This window comes from Pleuronectes platessa, chromosome 16 (assembly GCF_947347685.1).
Source record: "Pleuronectes platessa chromosome 16, fPlePla1.1, whole genome shotgun sequence".
Classification (NCBI taxonomy): Eukaryota; Metazoa; Chordata; class Actinopteri; order Pleuronectiformes; family Pleuronectidae; genus Pleuronectes; species Pleuronectes platessa.
The window spans coordinates 16,440,880-16,463,334 of record NC_070641.1 but is presented as its reverse complement, the minus strand read 5'-3'; the positions used below and the strand labels follow the sequence as shown (position 1 = coordinate 16,463,334).

At 45.7% G+C, this 22,455-nt stretch overlaps 1 protein-coding gene across 1 annotated transcript; it reads left to right on the top strand.

The window, feature by feature from the left end:
• Nucleotides 1-8,807: 8,807 nt before the first annotated feature.
• gprc5ba (G protein-coupled receptor, class C, group 5, member Ba) lies at nucleotides 8,808-22,423 on the top strand. Its single transcript, XM_053444179.1, is given in 10 exon segments — nucleotides 8,808-9,421; nucleotides 16,647-16,960; nucleotides 16,962-17,015; nucleotides 17,017-17,127; nucleotides 17,129-17,414; nucleotides 17,417-17,443; nucleotides 17,446-17,679; nucleotides 17,914-17,936; nucleotides 17,938-18,036; nucleotides 19,014-22,423. Coding segments are annotated over 9 exon segments (1,191 nt in total). The 5' UTR covers nucleotides 8,808-9,421; nucleotides 16,647-16,648; the 3' UTR covers nucleotides 19,059-22,423.
• Nucleotides 22,424-22,455: the final 32 nt, after the last annotated feature.

The window sequence follows — 22,455 nt, the reverse complement described above, 5'->3', positions numbered from 1 at the left end:
CCTGATCTATAAACTGTTGGTGTTTTTGGATGAAATATTATTTGTTCAATAAAATATCAGAGGAATGGTGGGATTTAAATATCTGTATATTTGGGAAATATCAGTGAGTCGTAGTTGCAGGTGAGAACTTCTTTGTTTCAACATTTCACAATAGATAAAGAGCTTTTTTTTTCATGCACACGAAAATCGTGTGCATGAAACTGAGATCCAATTGATTAACAGCTGCCACACTGTAATAATGATGAGAATTTAAGCATTTGAGCTTCAAAAAGAAAAGTAAACAAGACAAATGGTGAAGATATTTAAGTCTAAACCAAAGTGTGAGGGTCAGACTGTGGTTGCCATCCTGCCAGCATGGCTAAAAATAGAGACGAGAGCTAAAATAGTGATGAAACGTAAGAGTCAATACAATCAAACATAAAGGAACAAGCATGGTTTAGGTCAACAGACAGTGTTGGACGACATGAAAAGAAATAAGAGATCTGAGAGTGTTCGGCAGGTGATTCCAGTCTGATGGGGCTGTACATTTAACGAATCTTCTATTTCGGTTTTTACCAGTCACATGCAGAAACAGAAAAGCATCAAATATGTTATGCTCATAACTTAAATGAGCCATGCTGTCTAATGGAGGAATAAAAAAAACGACGTAAACTGGTTATAGCTATCCCCAGCTTGTCCCACACAGACTGATATTTGCTTGCCCTCTCTGTCCCATACCCCTGTGTTGTCTGGCAACATTTTCCCACAGACACTTTGCCCTCTGCAGTCTTCTCACAGCCTCCCTGGTGAACAAGGCCTGGGCAGTGTCATGCAGGGAGAGAAAAGGAGAGGCGGAAGAATGGGCATTAGAGAGCGTAAGAGACGCCACATAAGAAAAAACCTGGCCTGCCACTTTTGATCGGGCGCTTGAAAAGGACAGCTCTGAAAGCTGGGGCCCACATTGCCTGTTGCCATGGTACTCACCTAGGAGATGGCTCCTTGCTCCCAAAAATGGCTCTGCTCCTTCACTGGGCCGTCCAGTGGAGATTCATGTGAGTGGAGCTCCTTCCTTCCTGAGTCTGGTCCTGCCAGCTCCATTTATATGCTCAGGCTTACATATACAAACACACTCTAGGATAGGTTCGGCCACACTTCAATACTGAGTTGCTGAAATCAACTCCTGCTTGGCTTTCATTTTTATTCCCTGAACTCAGCTTAAAATCAGAGAAATGGGGAGATGGGCCCATGACATGAATGCTGTTCAGTGTGTGTGTGTGTGTGTGTGGGGGGGGGGGGGGGGGGGGAGACAGGAAAAGGAATCTGAGTGAGAGATGGAGAAAGGACTGATAGATGGAGAGCAGAGACAGACCAGGAGATCCAGGTGTTGACACAGAAGAGAGGTCAGTTATGGTGAGGACAGTTTGACGGAGCTACAGTATATTAGACATGAATGAAAAGGCCTCGGAGAGACACATTAGCTCGGCCATTACTAGTGGGAGGAAGTGAAAGCACTCAATGTCAAAGCTTTCACTCTGCACAAATAAAATGTCACCAGCGCTGGGCGATCAGTGGATGTTACTACAATGTGTTGGTACATCTGGCCACTGGCCTACTTCCTCAGTAATCCTTCGCTCGCCTCAACCCCAAAATAAAGTTGCATGCTGTGACCTCAAATCCTCCCTATATACCCTGTGTGTATATGCATCGCAATGACATGCTTATTTGTGTATTGTGTATAGGGGGTGAAGGGGGCGGGGGACACACACATTAAATGACAGACTTTGGCAAGGATTATCTGTCTGTGTGGTGTCTGATTCCACGCAGGGGGTCAGCAGTGTGTCTGTGTGTTGGAGGCAGATAGACTGAGTTCAAGATCTGTTCGGCTACGCGTCTGTGTGAAGAGCGCTGTGCTATCTGTACAGGCACGTCCAAGATCTAGTCCGGTAATCCCCCCCCCACCAACAACCAAAATCCATGTCCCCAATCTTGTCTCCCTTCAGGGCTCCACAGACATGGGACTCTGCAGTCACATTGGGTGGCAGAGCCCCCCCCCCTCTGCACCCACTTCATCCCAGCCCCCTTCTCAAACTCTGCCACATGCCAGACAGGGCCGCTTTCACTCGGTTGGGTAATTGTGCAGGAGAGTGGACATAAAGCAGGAGCTCCAGAAGTTGGGGATTTGGAACTGAAAAGTGGCTGAAGGAGATGGAGCGAGACAGGCTGTGGACTTTAATATTGCTCAGATGTTGTTAAGTTCTTTCGTTTTTTTTATAGCAAGACTAAAGAGAGTTTACACCAACGCTAGCAGCCCTGTGAGGGTGCACCCAGACTTGGGCATAGTGCTGCCCTAAAAACTCTAACATCCACATTCTGTTACAACTACAAAATGTTGAGTGCATTTGAATGAAACCAAAAGCCACTTCATTAACTCTTCACAATGTTTCCTATGCAGCTGAATTAAATATATTAAAATCCAATACCACCATTGATAGATGAAAGTTGAAAAAATATTAGGAATTACCCAGTCTGTATTTGATTTTACTTGTTAATGAACTACTACAAATATGTGACACAACAAAGTAAGCAAATTTATATATAAATATAGATAAATGGTTATTTGTCTATATATGTCAGTATTGCGACAAAACTGGCGTTAATCCATTAATCGATGGACGGATGTTGAGACAATTCACTTTTTCACGAAATGTCATCCATAACTCTCAAGCAAACTAAAAAGACGTCAGTGCTGGTAACAGATCCTTTACTTTCTCCACTTCTGTATTAAAAGACATTTCTACAAAACTGATAAAAAAGCATCCCTTATTCACCTCTGACCAGAAACCAGGCCTCAAAGCCTTGAGAAACGCCTTAAAAACAGTGTGTCGCTTTCAGCATGTGGACGCAGTGGTAGATACAGGAGGAAGGTAAATCCTGGAGCTGTCTTTATTCCACTGACCTCAACCCGACCTCGTAAGGGCTAAATCCTGTCCAGTGCCATCGAGAAACCAGACGACCCGACAGAAAGTTCTCTGAGGCTCGCTGAATGAAAACAAAAGCGCAATGTTCCATGTGGTGGTCTTTGAAGAGGCCAGATAAAACCTTTGAGTCATGACTGTGTCTGCAAGAAATGTAAGTGGGAGTGCATCTGTGTATTTATGTGTCCTCCAGATACAGCACATGGAACCTAAGTAGGTCACATTCACATGACCTTTGATATCAACCCTCCTTCTAAGGGGCTATGCTACCTCGAAAGGTCATGACCTCTGATGGTTCAGGACCCCGAGCAGCCGGAGGGTTTAAGTCATTGTTCGAAAAACAGAGCAGGATTATCCCACTAACCATACTACTCGGTCCTTACCACACTGCATTTCACCACACAGCACAAACAAATGAAATGTAAATCAACCTTTTCACCAACTCTGGCACATTAACAGGCACATGTTTATTAATGTGTATCGTACATGTTTAATCAACCATTGTTTTTAAAAAATACATTAAAAGTTAAACAACACATAAGTCAGTGTCTGTGTTCACGGGATATTACAGTGATTTAGTATGAAAGCTGGGGGCCTCATAAGAGACACATAAAGCAGCGGAGTATGAGATATCTCACATTTCAGTCCCAAACATGTTCAATCTTTGAAAACTGGAGCCTACACTTCCCATAAGTCAACTGGACACAATCTTTTTGTTTTTAATCCTTTGATTAAGTAAACTCCTAAAGTCTTTAATCTGCCAAACACACATGGTCAGTGCATGACTCTCTAGTGAGCTGACAGAGTGGGGGTGTTTGTGCAAGTGTGTATATCATAAACTGTGTGTAAAGATGGATGATATATCGGCTCCCTGAATGTGAAGCCAAAGTGTCTTGATAGCCACCTGGTGGCTGGTTGCAGTAATGGTCATAACTTCCGCCTCCTTTGGGTTACTGGATGGGATATGAGACAAGAAAAAAATTCAAAGTACACGTCAAATAGATTGTTCTCAAACTCTGGTTTCTGTCATTATAGGTAGTTCTTATCACATCGATGTTTATTTTGTGTAAGATTGGTTTTAAGTAGTTTGTTGATCCTATAAAAACAGGCCGTAATGTAATGATTGACAGCTGAGACTGACTCGCGATTGGTTGAGTGCGTGTATAGGCGGGACATCGAAACCTTGGCTCCATCTTCCGATCATCACTAAGCAGACTGCCAGCAAATGTGCAAGATGTCAACGTTCATATCAGGGATATTTCAACTTGATTTCTAGATAGTGGGAGCAAGTGGAGACATGTCATCCATCTTTATATACACTCTACCGTGTACATGTACTGACACCGTGGACTGTTCAATTTCATGTATTTATAAAGGTGATGATCGGTATGCATCAGTTGGGAGATCAACTGTTCATCTGACCTTTTCCATTAACCAAACAACACCACTATCACACGTCACATCCCCTGCAGCATGTTTTAAGATGGGACGTGCGACTGGGAAAAAAGAAACTCTTTAAAATTAGACTCTCTTCCTGCTAATTTTGGGCACCTGCATCCTGTCATAGTTAATGCATCCTGTGAGGTCACACGCTCTCATTCCGCTGCTTGTCTCTGGAAACAGATGCAGCATTGCGGCCCTGTATGTCGGCCATCCTGCCGTCACTGTGCGGTTCATTGTGTGGAGCCGAGTGGGGTCCTGACAAGGTGAGGCAACTTCTGTGCAGCAAGGACGCGTGTACTGACGGGAGGATGAGACAGAGGAGAGAACAACACGGCACATGTAGTTCACAAACAAGAAGGAAACATGCCAGACAGAGTTTGTGTGGCTCTTGTTCCTGTAGACACATGACACTATTAGAGCATGTACTCTCCTCACACAGCACAATAACTCACCAGGCAGGGCTAAAGTTAGCATAGCGCCTGTCTGTAAAGCTATATTAGTCAGCGACTGAGCCCCACATGATCGTACTGATCTGGACTTACCTTGTCACCCTCTATAAATACTGAAGTCCTCCACTGGCTGCTGGGATCTGAGTCTCCATCTGATGGTGGCACTTACATATGTTAACGATGTGTTTGTGTACATTAGATGAATCGTTGAACATTGTTGAAAATACCTTTTCTCGTTCTGAGAGTATTATTCAGTTTAGTTTAGTCATATAACAAATGAATGATACATGATACATTAATGTATATCAATAATCATATTACAAGAATTACTTAAGTTCATACTTTTCATTATCTTTTCCTTTATACATTTTTTTCTTACTACTTTTTTCCTTTGATAACATTGGAGATGAGTCTTCTACAGTAATATAATGGAAGATGAGTTTTTTATGTAATAGAAGATTAGTCTTCTATGTTATCAATGTAGCCTTCCTCATTTAGAGCTGGATTCCAAGAAACACCCACAACTCCAGCTTGATCGTGTGGAGCAGAGTCCGGGTCCTCAGCATCAGAGATTTCAGACTCAGAATCAAGACCAAGAATTAGCTCCTCATCTTCCTCATCCTGTTTTTCATACATCATCTTTCATTTCAACCGTAAGTGTGAAATTATTGCGACCAGCAATACTAACACTCTGGATAAAGAAAACAAATCAAAAGCATATTTTCAAATGTATATTAATCATTCTATTAAGTATATACCTTAAAATAATTGTAAAATAGCACTTACTGACTTACTTACTCAGATGTGCAAAAGCAGGTGTGTGAAATGAATGGTAGGTGAATACAAAATAACTCATAAAGTTATTGGCCATTTTTGACACATGTGCAATAGAAGGGTAGTCATAGCCACAAAAAAAGTTATTCATAAAGTAACAAAGTAAAAAATTTAAATAAGGATTTCTGGCTGCATCAGGTCACGAGATCGATTTCTGGCTTAACACAAAAGCAATAATATTTTTAAGTCAACTAAATCCTAAGTTTCATCACATGGGACCTGGTAAACAGTCTGTTTTTTCAGTGCATTTCAGTATTTCCTTGATTTGAACAGCTGAGAGAAACAACACGTTAGTTATTGAGCTTTAGAAACACTAGTTGGAGGATTTGATTGCCTTTGGACAGACCCAGGCTAGTTCCTTCCAGTCTTAATGCTAAGCTAACTCGCACCTGAATCCTGCAACACATTAACGATACGGACAAGAAGTATTGCAGGAGTCTTCTCATCAGATTCTCTGTAATAAAACTAAAAAGCATGCACTGTACTCCTTACAGTCTGTGATGTGTCCCCGCAGATGTAATAGTTCCGCTCCCTTCTCTAAATGAGCCTCCCAGCTCAAAATGTCTCATTCAACTTCCCGGCCCCACACTCAACTGCAGTAATACAAAGGAAACAGCCTAATAAATTCTCTTAATTGCATCTTATCCTGACGAGGGATTTAGAGAGGCAAGTTCTTACAAATCCAGTTATGGTGATTAACTATGTGTGGACCAGAGTAATGATTCCCTTTTCTTGTGCGCGACCTAATAAAGTATGAGCACTGGCATTGATGATATACTCCGAGCCTGTCTGCTGATAAACAGAGAGAGACCCATTCATCCCCTGGGCCTCAAGCAGCGACCCCTCCTCCTCTTCCTTTGCTGTCACTCTCCCAGCCTGCACCTGTCAGATTAGTCTCACATCCTCAGCTGCCACTCCGTATGATAGGCCTCCTTAATGCCCAGAGCCCGCATGTCATCTCACTTTGCATGTATTTATGCGTTTTGTGTGTGTGTGAAGGGGGGGGGGGGGGGGGGGGGCTATGAGAAGGCTGTCCCAAGCAGAAAGTGGGTAAAATGTGAGGGTGGCTGGTCGTCGGTTCCCACGCGTCCCCTTATGTTGCTGCAGGATATGGTTTGGTGGCATTAGCACGCAAATGTTAAAATGTAGATTAACGCCTCCAAATCACTGGAGTATTCACAATCCCATAAAATGACACCCGGCTCTGTGAGTGGATGGAGGAGAGGGGCTCGCAGTAATATTTGAAACCAGTAGCACACACACATGGCAGCTCTCTTGACTATAGAGGAGGTGTCATGGCTGCCACACATGCTCCAGTATGGAGACTGCAGTGGAAAACAGTTTTCCTAAACGAAACTGTGACAGCGTTGCCACAAATCGCTTCCATTCGCTCACAGCGTGCACCAGGATTAAGGCAGGATGGGACACCGAGAGGGGGGGTGGAGGTGGCCTGGGCCGCGGGGGGCTCCCTGAAAGCCTCCCTGGTAGATGGACTGGAGCAGCTGAGGCGACAAGCATGTGACCAGAGGCAGAAATAATAAGCATCACAGCAGTTTGTAGCTGCGTCAAGCCACCGGACACAATCAGAGTAGGCCTGGAATAGAGGCCACATTTCTTTTTCAAAATAAGAGTCAAACAGATATTCAAATAAACTCAAGGATTGAAATGGCAGTGGCAAATCAAGCAAATCAGGGTCAGCGCTTCCATCAGTTTGTGCCGTCCGTCCACATGTTGAGGGATCTCAAAAGACTGAACCTTAAATTGTTCATGGTGGTCAGAACTACACCATGGTAGCTGACAGCTATTAGTGTGTGTGTGTGTGTGTGTGTGTGTGTACTTTTTATAGATGTGAGGGACACTTTTGGATCAAACCCACTATTTTTAGAAGATTTTGGCCCACTCACAACTGAAGGGGACTGTTTGAGGATTGAAGGGATAGTTCACCCAAAAATGAAAATTCCCTCATTATCTACTCACTACTATGCGAAAGGAGGGCTGGGTGAAGTGTTTGAGTCCATAAATCAGGTAAGGAGTTTCAGGGGTAAACAGTTCCCAGGCGACCTCTTCTTCAGATATAATAAAACACAACATGCCTCCATACAGCTTGTGAGGTGTCATCCAAGTGTCCCTAACCTCCACATTCATATTCAACTTGAAACAAGGTAATTTACACTGTGTTTTAAGCGTAAATGTCCACTATCGGCTAGCCCCACGATGGTTTGCCAGTGTATATGTGAACGCACCTCGGACGGAACTATCAGAGGACATTTAGGCTAAAAACATTGTGTAAATGGGGCTGTTTCGAATATGAACGCTGTTTACCCCTGAGACTCCAGAAGTTGTTTGTGGACTGCACCCCCGTCTCCAGCGGCATTAGTGGTGAGAAGATATTGAGGGAATTTTTTTTGGTGAACTATTTTCTGATTGAGGGTTACACTTAGGTTTAGGTAAACCTTAGAATCAGGTTTAGGTCAGGATTAGGGGGCTAGAGAATCCATTATGCAGATAACTGTGCTCACAATTTGAGGAAAAAAAGACAGAAATGTGTGTGTGCGTTTGTGTGTTTGTGTGTGTGGACGTGTGAGTGTCGTCCCTTCCATCCATTTATATTGTCACTACAGTAAAACAGATTTGTATTCATATTTCTACAATAACGGTGGGTGACTTATTTTTAGAACAGTGGCTAGGGGAACGAACTTGAACTTTATTTTGAAAGACACCACCGGAAATGAAATCTTAATGGATGAACTTGACACTATTGGCATATTTTCTATGATTTAGCGCCTTGACCGAATGAAAATCAAAACAGCACCAGCTGGACTTAAGCAGAATTTCGCGAATACCAATTGTGCGTACACTTCGTGGACGTGAGATCAAGATCATGCGTGTGTCTGTCCATGTGTGTGTGTGTTTGTGTCCTTTCGCGAGTGTGTAAGAGAAAGCGTTAAAAATGATTTAATAAGGTGCCTCCTCCTGACAGGCTCCAATTCATTTATGGTAGAGTTAAGGAGTTAAAGGGAGGGAGGACAGACACTGTGGCGTCACTGGGGAGCTGTCACTTTCCCTATCTCTCTCTCTCTCTCTCTCTCTCTCTCTCTCTCTCTCTCTCTCTCCCTGTGTGTGAGTGTGTGTGTCTGTGTGCGGAGAGGGATTACCATTACGCACGTTACGCGGAGCGCAGTTCTGGTGATGCGCTCAGTCGGGAGATGTGCAGCGGGGAGCAGTGATCGTCAGCGCGGTTATTCAGCGACACACACGGCCCAGTAGCACCAGCAGGAGCGGAGGAGGAGATCACCTTGTGGTTCTGCACATCGCGGCGAGATAACCCGTGCGTCGTATTCACTTTGGCTTCTGCGCCCTCGTTGCTGGGTGCAGTGGAAGTCAAAGATGCGCACCGCTAAACAAAGGGTTTAGAGGGTGAGAATCTCCGGCACGTTTCCACCCTGACAGTCCCGCTGCTTCCCCCCCCCACCCAAACGTTTGGACCCGTCACGACCCGGGATTTATGCCGATCCAGCCTCTGAGGACGACGGGCTGAGTAACCGGGTCCCTACGGCAGGGAGCGCGGAGCAGGAGGAATCATCTGATCGCGCACCGCTCCATGTGGATGTGGGGGTGAAATAACCAAAGACGGCTTGTTCCGAAATGTGACATTTTTTTCTTTGAAATTATTTCTCCCATTAAACCCGACGAATCAGCGTCTGCCATCGCTCACGATCGGATTTGTTTACATCGATAAAGGTAGGTGCTGGTCAGCATGGAGACCTCAGGATATTGATTGTAGGAACGGGAGGGGGGCAGGGCAGTGTGATATCCTTGAGGATACATGGGTAATTTGTATTGAGACAGAGAGGGGGGACTGTTTTTTCTCCAGTGGATCCCAATGGGGGGGAACTCGGTGTCTAGGGCGATCTGGGTTTGTGTTGTGATCAGGCTGTATCAGGGGCTTGTCACCACACAGTTGCATCGCTGACATGGATGAAGGCGATGCACCAAATGCATAGGTGTGTGGAGCGGAGAGGACGCGCAGTTCTGCAGACGTGTTGCAGGAAAACGCATATTTACGCACAGGGGTTGTCACACGTGGGCTTGACCTCGAGAGGCATTAGACAAAATCATGTAAAGCTGAACTAACGACGCGTCTGTGGAGGACTTTGACCTGTGCGAAATGTATAGTCTGATTGGCTGTGAGGAGGAAATGGTTGGTGTTCTTTCTGCTGCGCCTCCATTTTCATCCCTCAATTCATTTGGATATTTTAGGAGCGTCAATCACTCTTATATTCTGTGGTTTGCATGTAAGATGTCATTCTCTATTTTTGGATCTCCCTGTCTCCCACAAAAACACACACACACACACACACACACACACACACACACACACACACACACACACACACACACACACACAAAATCACACACACAATCACAAACACACACACACACACACTCACAAACACACACACACACACACACACGCACAAACAATGGTCCTACTGCTGCTGCCTCAAACAAACACACTCTTCCAGAACCCCCTAGGGACCCTCCCATGTGGCCAGCATTGTTGAGAGGAGGTGGTGGTGGGGTGTGTGTTTGTGTGTGTGTGTGTGTGTGTGTGTGTGCTTAAAAAATAAAGAAAAAAGAGCATTCTCCATATGTGTGTTTGCATTGAGCTGTTACTTGGGTCAGCTAAAAACCAAGGGTGTCCCTTCACAAGACATGTCCTTCCCATGCTGGCCTGCAGAGGCAGGGCGCTGCAGGATGTCTAACACCGAGAGAAATTGCACTTAAATACCCACTTGGGTCCGATTAAACAAAGTAAGTTAGTATGGAAATGGATGTCGATGTATGGATTGGTCAGTGGACAGATGATACCCGAGCCTCGAGTCACTGTCAGTGCAGCATTTGTGTACTCACAAAGCTCCGGGGCCATTTTTGGAGTGTACTGCTTCCTATCATCAATCCATATTCTGCACAGTGGCGCTATTTATTCCCAGGCTTTGCTTTTCATGAGTTAGTTAGCTTACTCTGGGGAACAGAGGATGATACAGTATCTCCACGGGGCTGATGCCATCTGTTGGATGGTTGTGCATGTGTGTATGTGTGTGTACAGATACATTTGTGAGGACCTACACCTTACGGAGTGAAGACATTTTGGGAAAGTGAGAACATTTTGTGCCTGTTTCTAGCCCACTTGCAAAATGGCTGTTTGAGGGTTAACGTTTGTTGTTTAAGAGTTAGGGTTAGAATTTGGGTTTGGGTTTAGGATTAGGCATTTAGGTTGTGATGGTTAAGGTCAAGGGCTAGGAAATGCACTAAACAGATGAGCGTCCTCACTAGGAGAGCAGTACAAGATTGTGTGTGTGCGTGTGTGGCCTCTTTACATACCCATCACACAGCTGAGTGTATGATCCGATGTGCAGATACATCTTCCCTTCTTTTCCTTTCCTATTTGTGTTCATGTGCTCACCCCTCTTCCTACTACACTCACACACACTCAAACACACTAACAGACACACACAAACACAGACGAACACGCTCCCGGCATAAGGCGCGCTCCAATTCTTCCTCCACACATCCGGCTGCTCCTTGTTTCTCTCGCTCCCATGATCACTATCGCACTCTCGCCCGATCTGATCTCTCTGGGCTCCTGTGATCAAACCCCTCCATTCATCTACAGAGGAAGGCGCTTATTGATATTAAATGGAAGCTCAACGCATGACACAGAGGTCTGTGCCTCAGGTGTCAGGTTGGATCTGTGGGCTTGGGATGCCTTCACATCGGACCGATCGCCCCATTGGTTGTTGATGTAAAGAGAAAGAGAGGGGGGGGGGGGGATTTGAGATTAAACACTGGCACTGTTAATTGCCAAGTCAATTAGCATACGGTCTTGCTGTGAGCCCAGTCACATGGTAATGAGGCCTAATTAGGATGGCCAGGGGTGTTTGAGGAAGGCTGGGGAAAAATATTTCCACTGTCAGTTTTTTCATGATGACACCCTGGAGGCCGATGCAGTAAATGGACCACCCCTCTTCAGTCCCCCCCCCCCCCCCCGGGCCTGCTTTCTGCCTCTGTGTCTGGGAGTCTTATTTTTCCCCCTCAAACTTGTCCCCCCCACCTCCTTTTTAATATTTCACTAGCATCACACGTCATACCCTGACGTCTACTGCCTCTCCCCTTGTCCTTCTTCTTCTTCATTCCCTTTTACTGCCATCTTGTCATCTGTCACAATCAGCTGCGAGGGATTGGGGCTGACATCACGCGTTAAGTCCATCAAACTAATAATGACGTGATTACATGAGAGTGAATCTGTGCAGAGAAATTGTATCAAAGGTTTGTCATGCGCAGACATCAACATGCAGAGTTTGAAATCTAATTTCCGAGCCTTTGCGATCTTCTGCCTGAGAGGTCTCTGTCTGTAGCCGCATTGGTGAGGCTTCCTCTGGCGAGTCACAAGTTCTCAGTTTATAACAACCCTATGTTCTGTCAGTGTCCTTGACTGAGAACGAGACCTATCTGTTCTGGTTAGGAGTGTGAACACATTATGAAAGGATGCATCTTAAAAAGCCCGGCTGGTGAAGTCAGAAGTGAAAAGAAACAAAGAGAAATATGAATGAGAGAAGGAAGCATGTGCTGTATATGTCATATATCTTAGGGCGTTTTTGATACACAGTGAACCTCTTTTCTTTCACCTCCGTTTAAAATGCTGCTTCAGACCTTATACTCCAACTCTGGAAGCTACTTCAAGCCAATTATTCACAGTTAATTCAATCTTGACGAGCTTGAGACAGATATATTATAATTTATTTTAAGAAAGGTGTCTCAGTAATCAGAGCCCCCAAAGTTAATCTGAAGCCCAGATGCATTTTTAAACCAGAGTGGCTTAATTCATTATGACTTAAGGCATTATGTAAGTCCATGCGGCTACTGATGTAAGATATTAATGCATGCAGTGTCAGAACAGGAAGAGGTCTGTAACAAATAGCATCTTCAGAAAGCAGATGCCAGCACAGGACCCACGAATGACCTGCTCACCTAAACAGCCGGCTCGCTGTGTTTCTATCAATATACCTACACACAGATATGTAGACTGACTCTCTATCTCTCTCTCTCTCTCACACTCACACTGTCACACTCACACACACACACCTTTCCATTATCGCCCTTGTCTGAATCAAACATTAGGAGAAAAGAGATTTGAGGTGAGTCGTCAAATTGCAATAATCCTCCCAATTATCACGGCGGTAATTACACAGCATCTGGTCGTGCGCCATGTCTGATAGTTGTTGGAAGTTGTAATTGCACAGGACGGCTTGCTATAGATCTTGGAACACATTTGAATGACTGCAGCGCTGCACAGTTCCACTCTCACACTTGTGTCCCTGTCGTGTGTTCATAGCAGCACTATAAGGAATGCATGATGCATATTTGCCAAATTCAGCTTTGTGTGTGAACGTGCTGCCTTCACAGACACACGTGCATAAAACATTCCACTAAACTGAATTTTATATTTACATGCAAATGGAGCCTGCACACGTGGGCATTGTGCCAGTCTGTGCAAACGTGCATGAGAGTGACACGTGCAAAATGAATGCATGTAACCCCTGCGATGTGCAGAATACAAAGCTAAGATGGACCACCGGGTGCCAGCAGGCTGCTTAGCACTGAGGAAGATGATGAGAAACAGCAGCCATGCAGCAGAAACTGGCAGGAGCTGGATCCCTCTCCCAGTTACATAAGATACACAGCAAGAATAAAGGCAGAGCGGGGAGGGGGGGGGGGGGGGGGGGGGGGGGGGGGGGGGGGGGGGGGGGGGTGGGGGGGGGGGGGAGAAGAGGAGGAAGGGGAACAAGAAAGGAAGAAGGAGAAGCCAAAATGGAAGGAAGAGGGGTGTGCTTGGGATTAGTCGCGGGGGGCTGACAGGAGAGAGATAATGTGGGGAGAGAAGGTGTTGAGGCAAGTCTTCCGCAGAACGTTTTTAAATGTAGCAGAAAGATGAGAGCGCTCTGGCTGCACTGGCAGAGAGGTGGCATAGAAATCTGACAGAACTGAGGGTTCTAAGTGGAGGGGCGGACAGAAATGGCTGCAAGGAGCCGAGTGACAGAGAAGGGAAACATTTCTAGAAATATGGGAGGGTGAGGATGGATGGGGAGGATGAGACGACGACAGCGTCCTCTGTACTGCACAAAGTGGAAGGCCAGGGGCTCTCTCTCAATCTCTCTCTCTCTCTCTTTCTGTTTCCATGACTCATTAGTGACAGGCAGGGAAGAGGATTCCAGTGTGTGTTGCTGTAGGTGTGTGTTATGTCCTGTGCGATCTTCCATGTTTGCATGAGCATTTGTGATCTTGCACGTCGGCTGACTGGCTGCATGTGATCATGTGTGGCCGCTGGCAGCCCTCTGTGTGCATCCTTCATCTGACAGATCACAGCCAGGGCCACCATCTGTGCAAGAGGGTGTAACTGGGTGAGAGGGTGAGTGAAAACGGCTGAAGTCGCGTCTCTTCTCTTGTTGAGAGCTTGGACTTGAACTTTGTGATTTACATTCACGTCACAATAAGGAAGCGACAAAGACAGACATAAAAAAGACAGAGGAGGAGCAGTTAGTCTGCTCGACATGTTGAGGATGAGCGAGCCTCTCTCTCTTTGTCCCCTCTGCCTTTTGTTTTATTCCTGTCGTTTTGAGATGGGGCGTAACCATGGTTTATCAGGGGCTCACCAGAAAAACAACACACTGTTTGAGTTAATTAGGAGGGTGAGTGTGTTTGTGTATTCATGGCCCCTATCGCCCTTGTCGTGTGTGTGTGTGTGTGTGTGTGTGTGTTTGTATACAGCTCCAGCACTGTTTCTTTTTTCCATGCATGTTTTTGGTGACTCATCTCTCTGAGGAGCTGATTGATGTTAACATATAACCAGCGGCTCTGAGAGAAGGATGTAACAGGTCTCTTAATCTGTGAATACTAATTGTCTTGTTGGATAGCAGCTCAGTCACACTATATAGTTTTGCTTGGCTGATTTCAGCAAAATGGAGTTATGGACAAATCTTTATTTTTTTTTTTCCGCCAGGAGAATGTTTAGACGCTGTGGTAACAGACTTCTTGCACACTGGGGGTCAGCGAAACAAGTTGTGAAAACAACACAGGACAACACAACCGATTACGCAAAAACCAAAGGACAGTTTATGACAGAACTTGGTGTAAGGATGCGTTTTTTTTTTTACTGCTATGGTGTTTCCTGCAAAATATTCTTTACTCTATTATACTTGTATAAGTGGTATATACAAGTACAGCTTATACAAGTTGGAACATCTTGAATGATCTGAGCAGGTAGTGTACAGGTATTTTAAAGCGCTTATGCTGAAATCAGTAGAAAACAGCACTGGAGCAGTCGTTGTCATCTTACGGTCAAAATCCGCTCTAGTCTATTTGCTGCAGATCCATCAGACCAGTCCTCTTGAGGTTTGTCCTTCTTCTCTGTGACTGACCCATTTAATAAACTACATGCTGGAGGGGCTGTGTGTGACCTGTAGCTTGGCTGGTGTGTGTTTAAACTGATGGAAGCTGGGGATATCCACTTGTCCTTCATGTGGTATGTAAATACTGCAGTGCAGTCTATTTGTGGACACTGGCAGATTTGTTTAAATATCAAAACTAGAATGGCACTCAGTAGAGAACATCCCCCCCTCCCCCCCGCAACCGCCTGTAGGTCCAACTGTCCCCTTATGAAACCCGATGTATATCATTGCAGATTTGTAATTGGATTTGCACCAAAATAAACACACATATAGATATTCTTCTGTTTTTCATCAATATCCATGACATTAGTTTCTGAGAAATCAATCAAAAATATTCAGATCTCGCAGTGTTGAAGAAAGGGAAAAAACTGTTCTGGATCCGCATCCTGATCCGGATCCACACCAAAATTGAATGGGGTCTTACTGGGGTCATGTACCACCCCTCCACAAAAATTGTGGTTGTGTAGTTTTGTGTGTCATCTTGCTTACAGATAGACCAAAATACAACCTCCTTGGCATAGGTAGCTACAGAAAGACAAGTAAGGCTTTAAGCATAGAAAAACGTTTGTGTGTGTGTTTGTGTGTGTGTGTGTGTGTGTGTGTGTTTGTGTGTGTGTGTGTGTGTGTGTGTTTGGCTGTCTGCCTTTTGTGATGAATAAAGAAAAAGGTAGACTGAGACAATCGATTTGGAATGCATGCTGTTGTTTTTTTTCGGTGGGACACTTCTCTCAAAAGTACACAAGTGTTAGTGTTCGTGCTCGAGGCGCTGTGTATTTGCGTGTGCAGCGTGTCGTGCATCATCTCCAGCCTTGCTAGACGGCCTAGATGCCTGATAGTGAGTCAAACTGCTTGTCCGCAGTAGTTCCTTTCTCTGTATCTCTTGTTTTTTTCATTAAAATATGCATGACGCTGCAGCTCTCCTGTCAGTGCTCTGGTCACCGGTTCACTGGACAAGACTGGACAAATAACACAGCTGAACTCTCCTTAGCAGCATTGTGGCCACTCTGCCTCTGACCTTACTCTTTTGTGGATGAACTGAAGGCAGCTGATCTGGGCTTTTCTGGGTTTGTCGGTTTCTTTTCAGCCATGTTTGTGTTGTTTATTTCAAAGTGTTGAAACCTAAATGCCCTTAAATGGTTAAAGGGAACTTTAGTGTGTTTTGTGCTCAGGAAGGCTTCAGTCATTCACTCTGCCTGAACTACTGCCCTTTGTTTCCTCGCTAAAAACACAGCAGTGGATGATTGTCTGTATTGTCCTGCACAGGCGGATGGTAACTGTGGAAATCACTCTCTTCTGTTCTGTAGCCTTCCAAACATTTATGACCAGAATGACTCACTCCTTTTTTGCTTTGTCTCCCCCCTTTTCCTCCACTTCTTTGACCCTCTCTATTGCCTCTTCTCTGCTCCTTGTTCTCTTCATCATCTCCCTCTCTGCCTTCTGTTCTGTTGATCTCTCAGAAATGGCGTTCCACCCTGTCCTCCTCCTGCTGCTGCTGACTGTTGCTCATCATGCCAGTAGTCAGAACTCCGAGGACTCTGAGGCTCTTCCAAGAGGCTGTGGCTGGGGCCTTGAGCCTCCCTACACACTCCTCTGCGACCTGGACTCCATCTGGGGTGTAGCTGTTGAGTCTGTGGCTGCAGGCGGGATCCTGGCTGCCATCTTATTAGCTCTTGTCCTGCTGTGCCGTTTACGCCACATCAGTGAGGCTGAGAAGCGCAGCGCCGTGGGACCCCTCCTCCTGCTCCTCCTCGGCATCCTTGGCTTGTTCGGCCCTGAGCTTTGCTTACCTGATTGATCAGGATGAGTCGTTATGTCTGCTCCGCAGGGGCCCTTTGGGGTCTCCTGTTTGCTCTCTGCTTCTCCTGCTTGCAAGTGCAGGGTGTCCGTCTGCGCAGGCTAGGCCAGGAGCGTCGGAGCCCTGGTGGCTGCGCCCTCACTGGGCCTGGCGCTGGGTTTGAGTGCAGTGCAGGGCATCATTGCTGCTGAGTGGCTTCTTCTGACCGTGCTGCGGGAGGGACGAGCTGCCTGTCAGTACCTACCTGTGGACTTCTCACTAGCCTGCAGCTACGTACTAGCACTCCTATTGGCAGCACTAACTGCCGCCTCCCTGGCCCTGTGTGGGAAGTCACGTCAGTGGCGCTGCAACGCCATTTGGCTGGTGTTGACCTGCCTGCTTTCGCTGCTGCTGTGGGTGGCCTGGGTGGGCTTCTATCTGTACGGAAATGCCTGCTGGGGAGGTCCCCGGACTGGAATGATCAACACTGGCCATCGCTTTGGTGGCTCAGGGCTGGCTGCTGCTTATCTTCTACGCCATACCTGAATCAGACATCTGCCTGAGAGCCCCACCGCAGCCCACTGCCCCGGATTACTTTGACACCTCCCAGAATTCAACTCGTATGAGGGAGACCAGCTTTGATGAAGATATCCCTCTCTCTCACCGGCAGTTTGTGGAGAACCAGGGCTACGGATACAGCGATGAGAACACTGCAGGTACTCTACCATCCATTATTTTATAGCAGACTGGCGTAATATGTGCACACAGTGCATTCAAGGAATGTAGGCCAAAGTGAGTATAGAACATCAGGAAATTTGCATGTGTTGCTAGAAATAAGTACAGGAGGAAATGTATGTGGTGCAGGATTACACTGCAAGTGTGTCTCCCTCCAAGATTGATGTTGTGAGTCATAGTGAGTAATCTCCGCCACTCTGTGTACTCCATACCAGGCTTGAGGAGCGGTGGCGGCTGCCGGGCAACACAACAGTAACACCGCCACCAGGCCCAGCGCTCCTTTCCGCAGCAACGTCTACCAGCCCACCGAGATGACCATGATCCTAAATGGGGGAGCGGTGAGTACATCCTCCCAGTCTCAGGTTACATGCCGCTTACACGCCACTCTCTCAGCCGACCACGCGACGAGACTGCATGCACATTTGTGCGTTTCCAGACCGTACGCCATTGCACAGGAATGAGGGAGAGGTGTGAGTGTGGGTGTGCATTATCACTTTGCGTGTGTATGTTCACGTGCCTGTGGTTATTGTATTTAGTGGACACATGCATGATGCGTTTGTCACAAATGGTCACTCATCTGTTATTGATTTGTGTATCATTGCCTGTAAATAAGCCACTGTGCTATCTGTCCACTGAGAGATTGGAATGACTGCCAAACAACAGTTCAACACACCACTGGATGCAAAAGTGCTAAAGCAAAACTCTCCTTCTGACTTAAAGACAATTAGTCATCACTGTTCCCAAAGATTGCTGCTAGGTTTTTTGATTAAGTCAACAAAGGGATAGCAGACTTCTCTTTGAGCTGCTCTGCTTAAAATATCATTAGTTTGCGTGAACAGTTTTGTGCATCCATTTGAAAGGAAAGGTGAGCTTAAAGTAGGTCCATTGCATTTGTAAAGCACAGAACTTTGTAAAATTCAGTCATTTAAAAACCGTAACATTTAACAGGTTCTTCCTTGACGCATACCACATACTTCCACTAAGTTTAGCGGAAGTCCGTACTGTAGTTTTTGTGAAATGCTACTGACCAACAAACAAAAATGTCCAGGAAAACCTAAAGTCTTTATACAGCCCTGAGTAATGTCTGCAGGGACAACGTCCACCAGAAGCCGAGCAGAGGTTTGAGCATTTGCCTCTGTGTATCCTGAGAGAGCCAAACCTGAATCACCTTCTCTGATCTCTTACTGCTGTTAGCTACTAAACGCTTATTTTTTATTTATTGCAGTGTGCATGCAGTGTCAGTCTGTACATGTCTGAATATATGATGCTCTTCAGACTGTTTATCATTTTCAAGCTTAATTTGTTCCTTCCTTAGGTGCCCTCTGCCCCTCCAACCTACACAGGGAGGCAGCTGTGGTGAGTAACAGGGACTGGAAAGAGGAAGAAGAAGATGAAGAAGAAGAAGAAGAAGATGGAGAGAGTGAGGAGGGATGGTTCCAGGATGAGGGGACTGCCTGGTTGTTTCGGACATGGATCGCAATCTGTGTACAGACTTTAACACTGACTGTGTGCCAATCAACTTTTATGAAGAATGAGTGTGTGTGTGACTGAGCGGAAAGTAGGGTATGGAGGACAGAGCTAAAGCTCTTCCAGCACAAAAAAATCTCTACAGAAGGGTTTTAGAAACTCAAAGTGTGACCAGAAAGTCGCAAAACAAAACGCACGCTGACTCTGATCAGAAAATATAAACATGCAGTATTCTTTTTCATCTGATTTCCTCTCCTGAGACTGGAGCACTGTAAGCATCCTTGAAAACTGTGAAATGTATTACTCTTTCCTGCTCTCTCTCTCTCTCTCTCCCTCTCTCTCTCTCTGTCAGTTAAGACATCTTTTCTGCTGCGCCTCACAACGCTGGCGCTCAAGTGGAAAAATTTGGCTCTGTCCTCCATCCATCCACAGTGTAGGTGAAGACAAAGCACATGGGCAACTGTACAGCTTGAGCACTGCCCGCTTAAAAAGAATCCAGCCTCTGTGGGTGTGTATGTGTGCAGTAGAATACGAGAGGAGAGAGTGCGTGTCTCGTTCCCTAAAATCTCAACTCGGCCCCTCCAACAAACCTACCCCACCACCACCACCAACAACACCACCACCCATTTCCTCTCTCCCCATCACTGTACTCCTCTGTGGATATGACACCAAACTCCTCTCACCTGCATGGACACTATTGCAAAGACAAACTGTGAAACCCTGAACTGCGCTGGGGAAAGAAGTTCCCAGTGACCACAGACACAACAAAAGTAGCTTGGAGCACCTGACCAGTGGGACCACAAGCTGCTAATGAACTGCTGTTAGATATATACGGTGGAGTAGAGTGGACTCTCATTGGACAACGAGGGCGTCAGTCGTCAACGGGGAGGCACTGATTCATGAATCTAGGTCAGACTGCTGCGCTGCTCTCCCCACATCTCCGGTGGCCACTGGCGCTTTTGAAGCAGCCAGGAGAAACTGTCACTTTATATCAGCAGGAAACAGAGCGAGGAAATGAAATGGTCTCCCGTTCTTAGTTCCTCTATCCGTGTTTAAGTGTGGCGCGTACGTCAGTGTTGTGTATTTTATGCGTGTCAGGAGTTGGTGGTTGGGTGGAGTTGGGATTTCAAAGTCAAGGTTGCGCTCTGGTGCTAACTACTCCTTTCGCACGGCTTCCAAGCGAGGCACAGAACTGCATGCGGAAACCCTGGTGCAGACGGCAGTGAAACAGTGAGGGGACGGTTATATATAGAGAGCGGCTGCGGCTGGTGTGCGGAGATATCCCATAGCCTCACAGAGATCAGATTTACAGTGCAAGGTGGAAAGGACGAGATCAAATGCAAAAAGAGGGAGAAGGGAGGGGGGTGGGGGGTCCATGCGACATTGAGATCTCTGGGACTTCCGTCACTCGGCCTCCAAACAGTGGGAGAAAATGGCTCCCTCCCTGGTCTGTCCCGTGTGTGTTGCTGTGTGTTCTGTGGGGGTGGCCGTGCTGCTCTTCTCTGTGGGGTTGTCTTCTTTATCTGGTGAAGAGTCTCTCTCCCCCTCCTCCTCTTTCCCACTCCTCCTCCTCCTCCTGTCTCTCTGTGGTCGGCTGTAGCTCAAGTCCACGTGCCAAGAAGGACTCCTGTTTCACTGGTGTCTCTGTTTCACACCCGTTCCCTCCATTGTGACACCAGCGCTCTCTTTCACCCGAGAAGCTGTGTACATAGTAGTGGTGTAAAGCTTTGCTTGCTTGTTTACTTTTTTTTTTAAACTGTAGGCCGAGTTTAGACACCAGTGTCATATGACCCACTGGAGAACTGACTACTGCAAACTGTTTTTATTCTGGGGTATTTTTTTAAATGGTTTGCTTCGTGTTCAAACACTGCTTACTGTCACATTATGCTTTTTATCCTGCTGGTGTCTTTTAATTTTTTTAATTAGCATTTTTGGATATGTTTTGCCAACACTTGATATGCTTTTTTTTTTGTTTGATTCATTTTCAGGAAAATACATGATACATGATCACTTATAGGGATTTACAGTGTGTTTGTGTTCTCGGTCAAGACAGTGGTCCACTCTTTGCGGGATACTTACTTTTCATGTTTTCTGAAAAATGACAACGGCTGTGAATACTTTTTGGCATTTCATGCAGTAAACAATGACTTACACTGCGAGACAATTATAATAAACAGAGCAGAGAGGGCAGAATCCATTTGAAGCCCATCAATAGTCATTTCGCTGAACCCCTTGTCTTACAGCAGCCCTCGACAAAGAAAAGATTAAGGGTCAATTCTTCACTGCTGCTGTATGTTTATGTCTTACCCAATAGCTATTCTAAAATAGGACTGGTCAGCAGGCCAGCTCCGTGCCCAAAGAGAGCTCTGTTTGGTTCAGAAACAGGCTGCGGGCCCTGGATCCGTTAGTCGCCGCCCATGAAGGAGAACTGTCCCTCAGGGTTTTGGATGGTCGGCAGTTATGAGACAAAACTCTGGAGCTTAGGGGGGGGGAGGGGTCAATTCTTGTGATGTTTTCACTCAATGTGAAGTACAAAAAAAAAAAGAATAACATGTGACTTCGTAGATTTTGCACTTGTCAACTACCTATCTGTGCATGCTTATCACCATTTCTACATGTAAGACCTTTCTCAGACGTACTTTTGAATACTAACTCTATTTATGTAAAAGGTCATGTGACAGCAATCATAATTTCTGTGTATATCAAATGACACACATTAATGTCTGTGCTTTCTTAAACACAAAAGAGAGCTGGTTCTTGAGAAGCCAGGAGATTCAAGTCAGGGGGAAACGGTCCAAAATAGGAACAAAATGCCAACGACACTGGACCTAATAATAACTTCCTCAGTTAGTTTGAAGACAAGAGGGGAATAAAAAAAAAAAAAGAGAATCTTCCGACTGGTATCGTCTCTGTGTTTAAAATCAAATAGACTGTGGTGATATTTGCACAAAATTTCTATATGTTATATCTGTCATCCCTGGGCAGCCTGTTCAAACACCCATCCTCCCTGGGCTTGACACGTCCCTGCTTGTCCTCTCCCGATTTGTGTTGCCTTCAGACTGTTCCAGTGGGGCAGCTGACAGGGGTGATACTGGTTTCCACAGCTGTGACTGTGCAGTGACGCAGCATGCCTATGTATAGAACTTGATTCCCCGATTAGAAGAAAAACAAAACAAAAAAATAACAAAATGGTTCAATCTCTTGTTTCTGTATCTGATTCAGGAAAAAGCTCAATAAAAGTGTCATGTTTGTAGTTAACTTTGAGTGGATGCTGTGTTTTCATTTTCTTT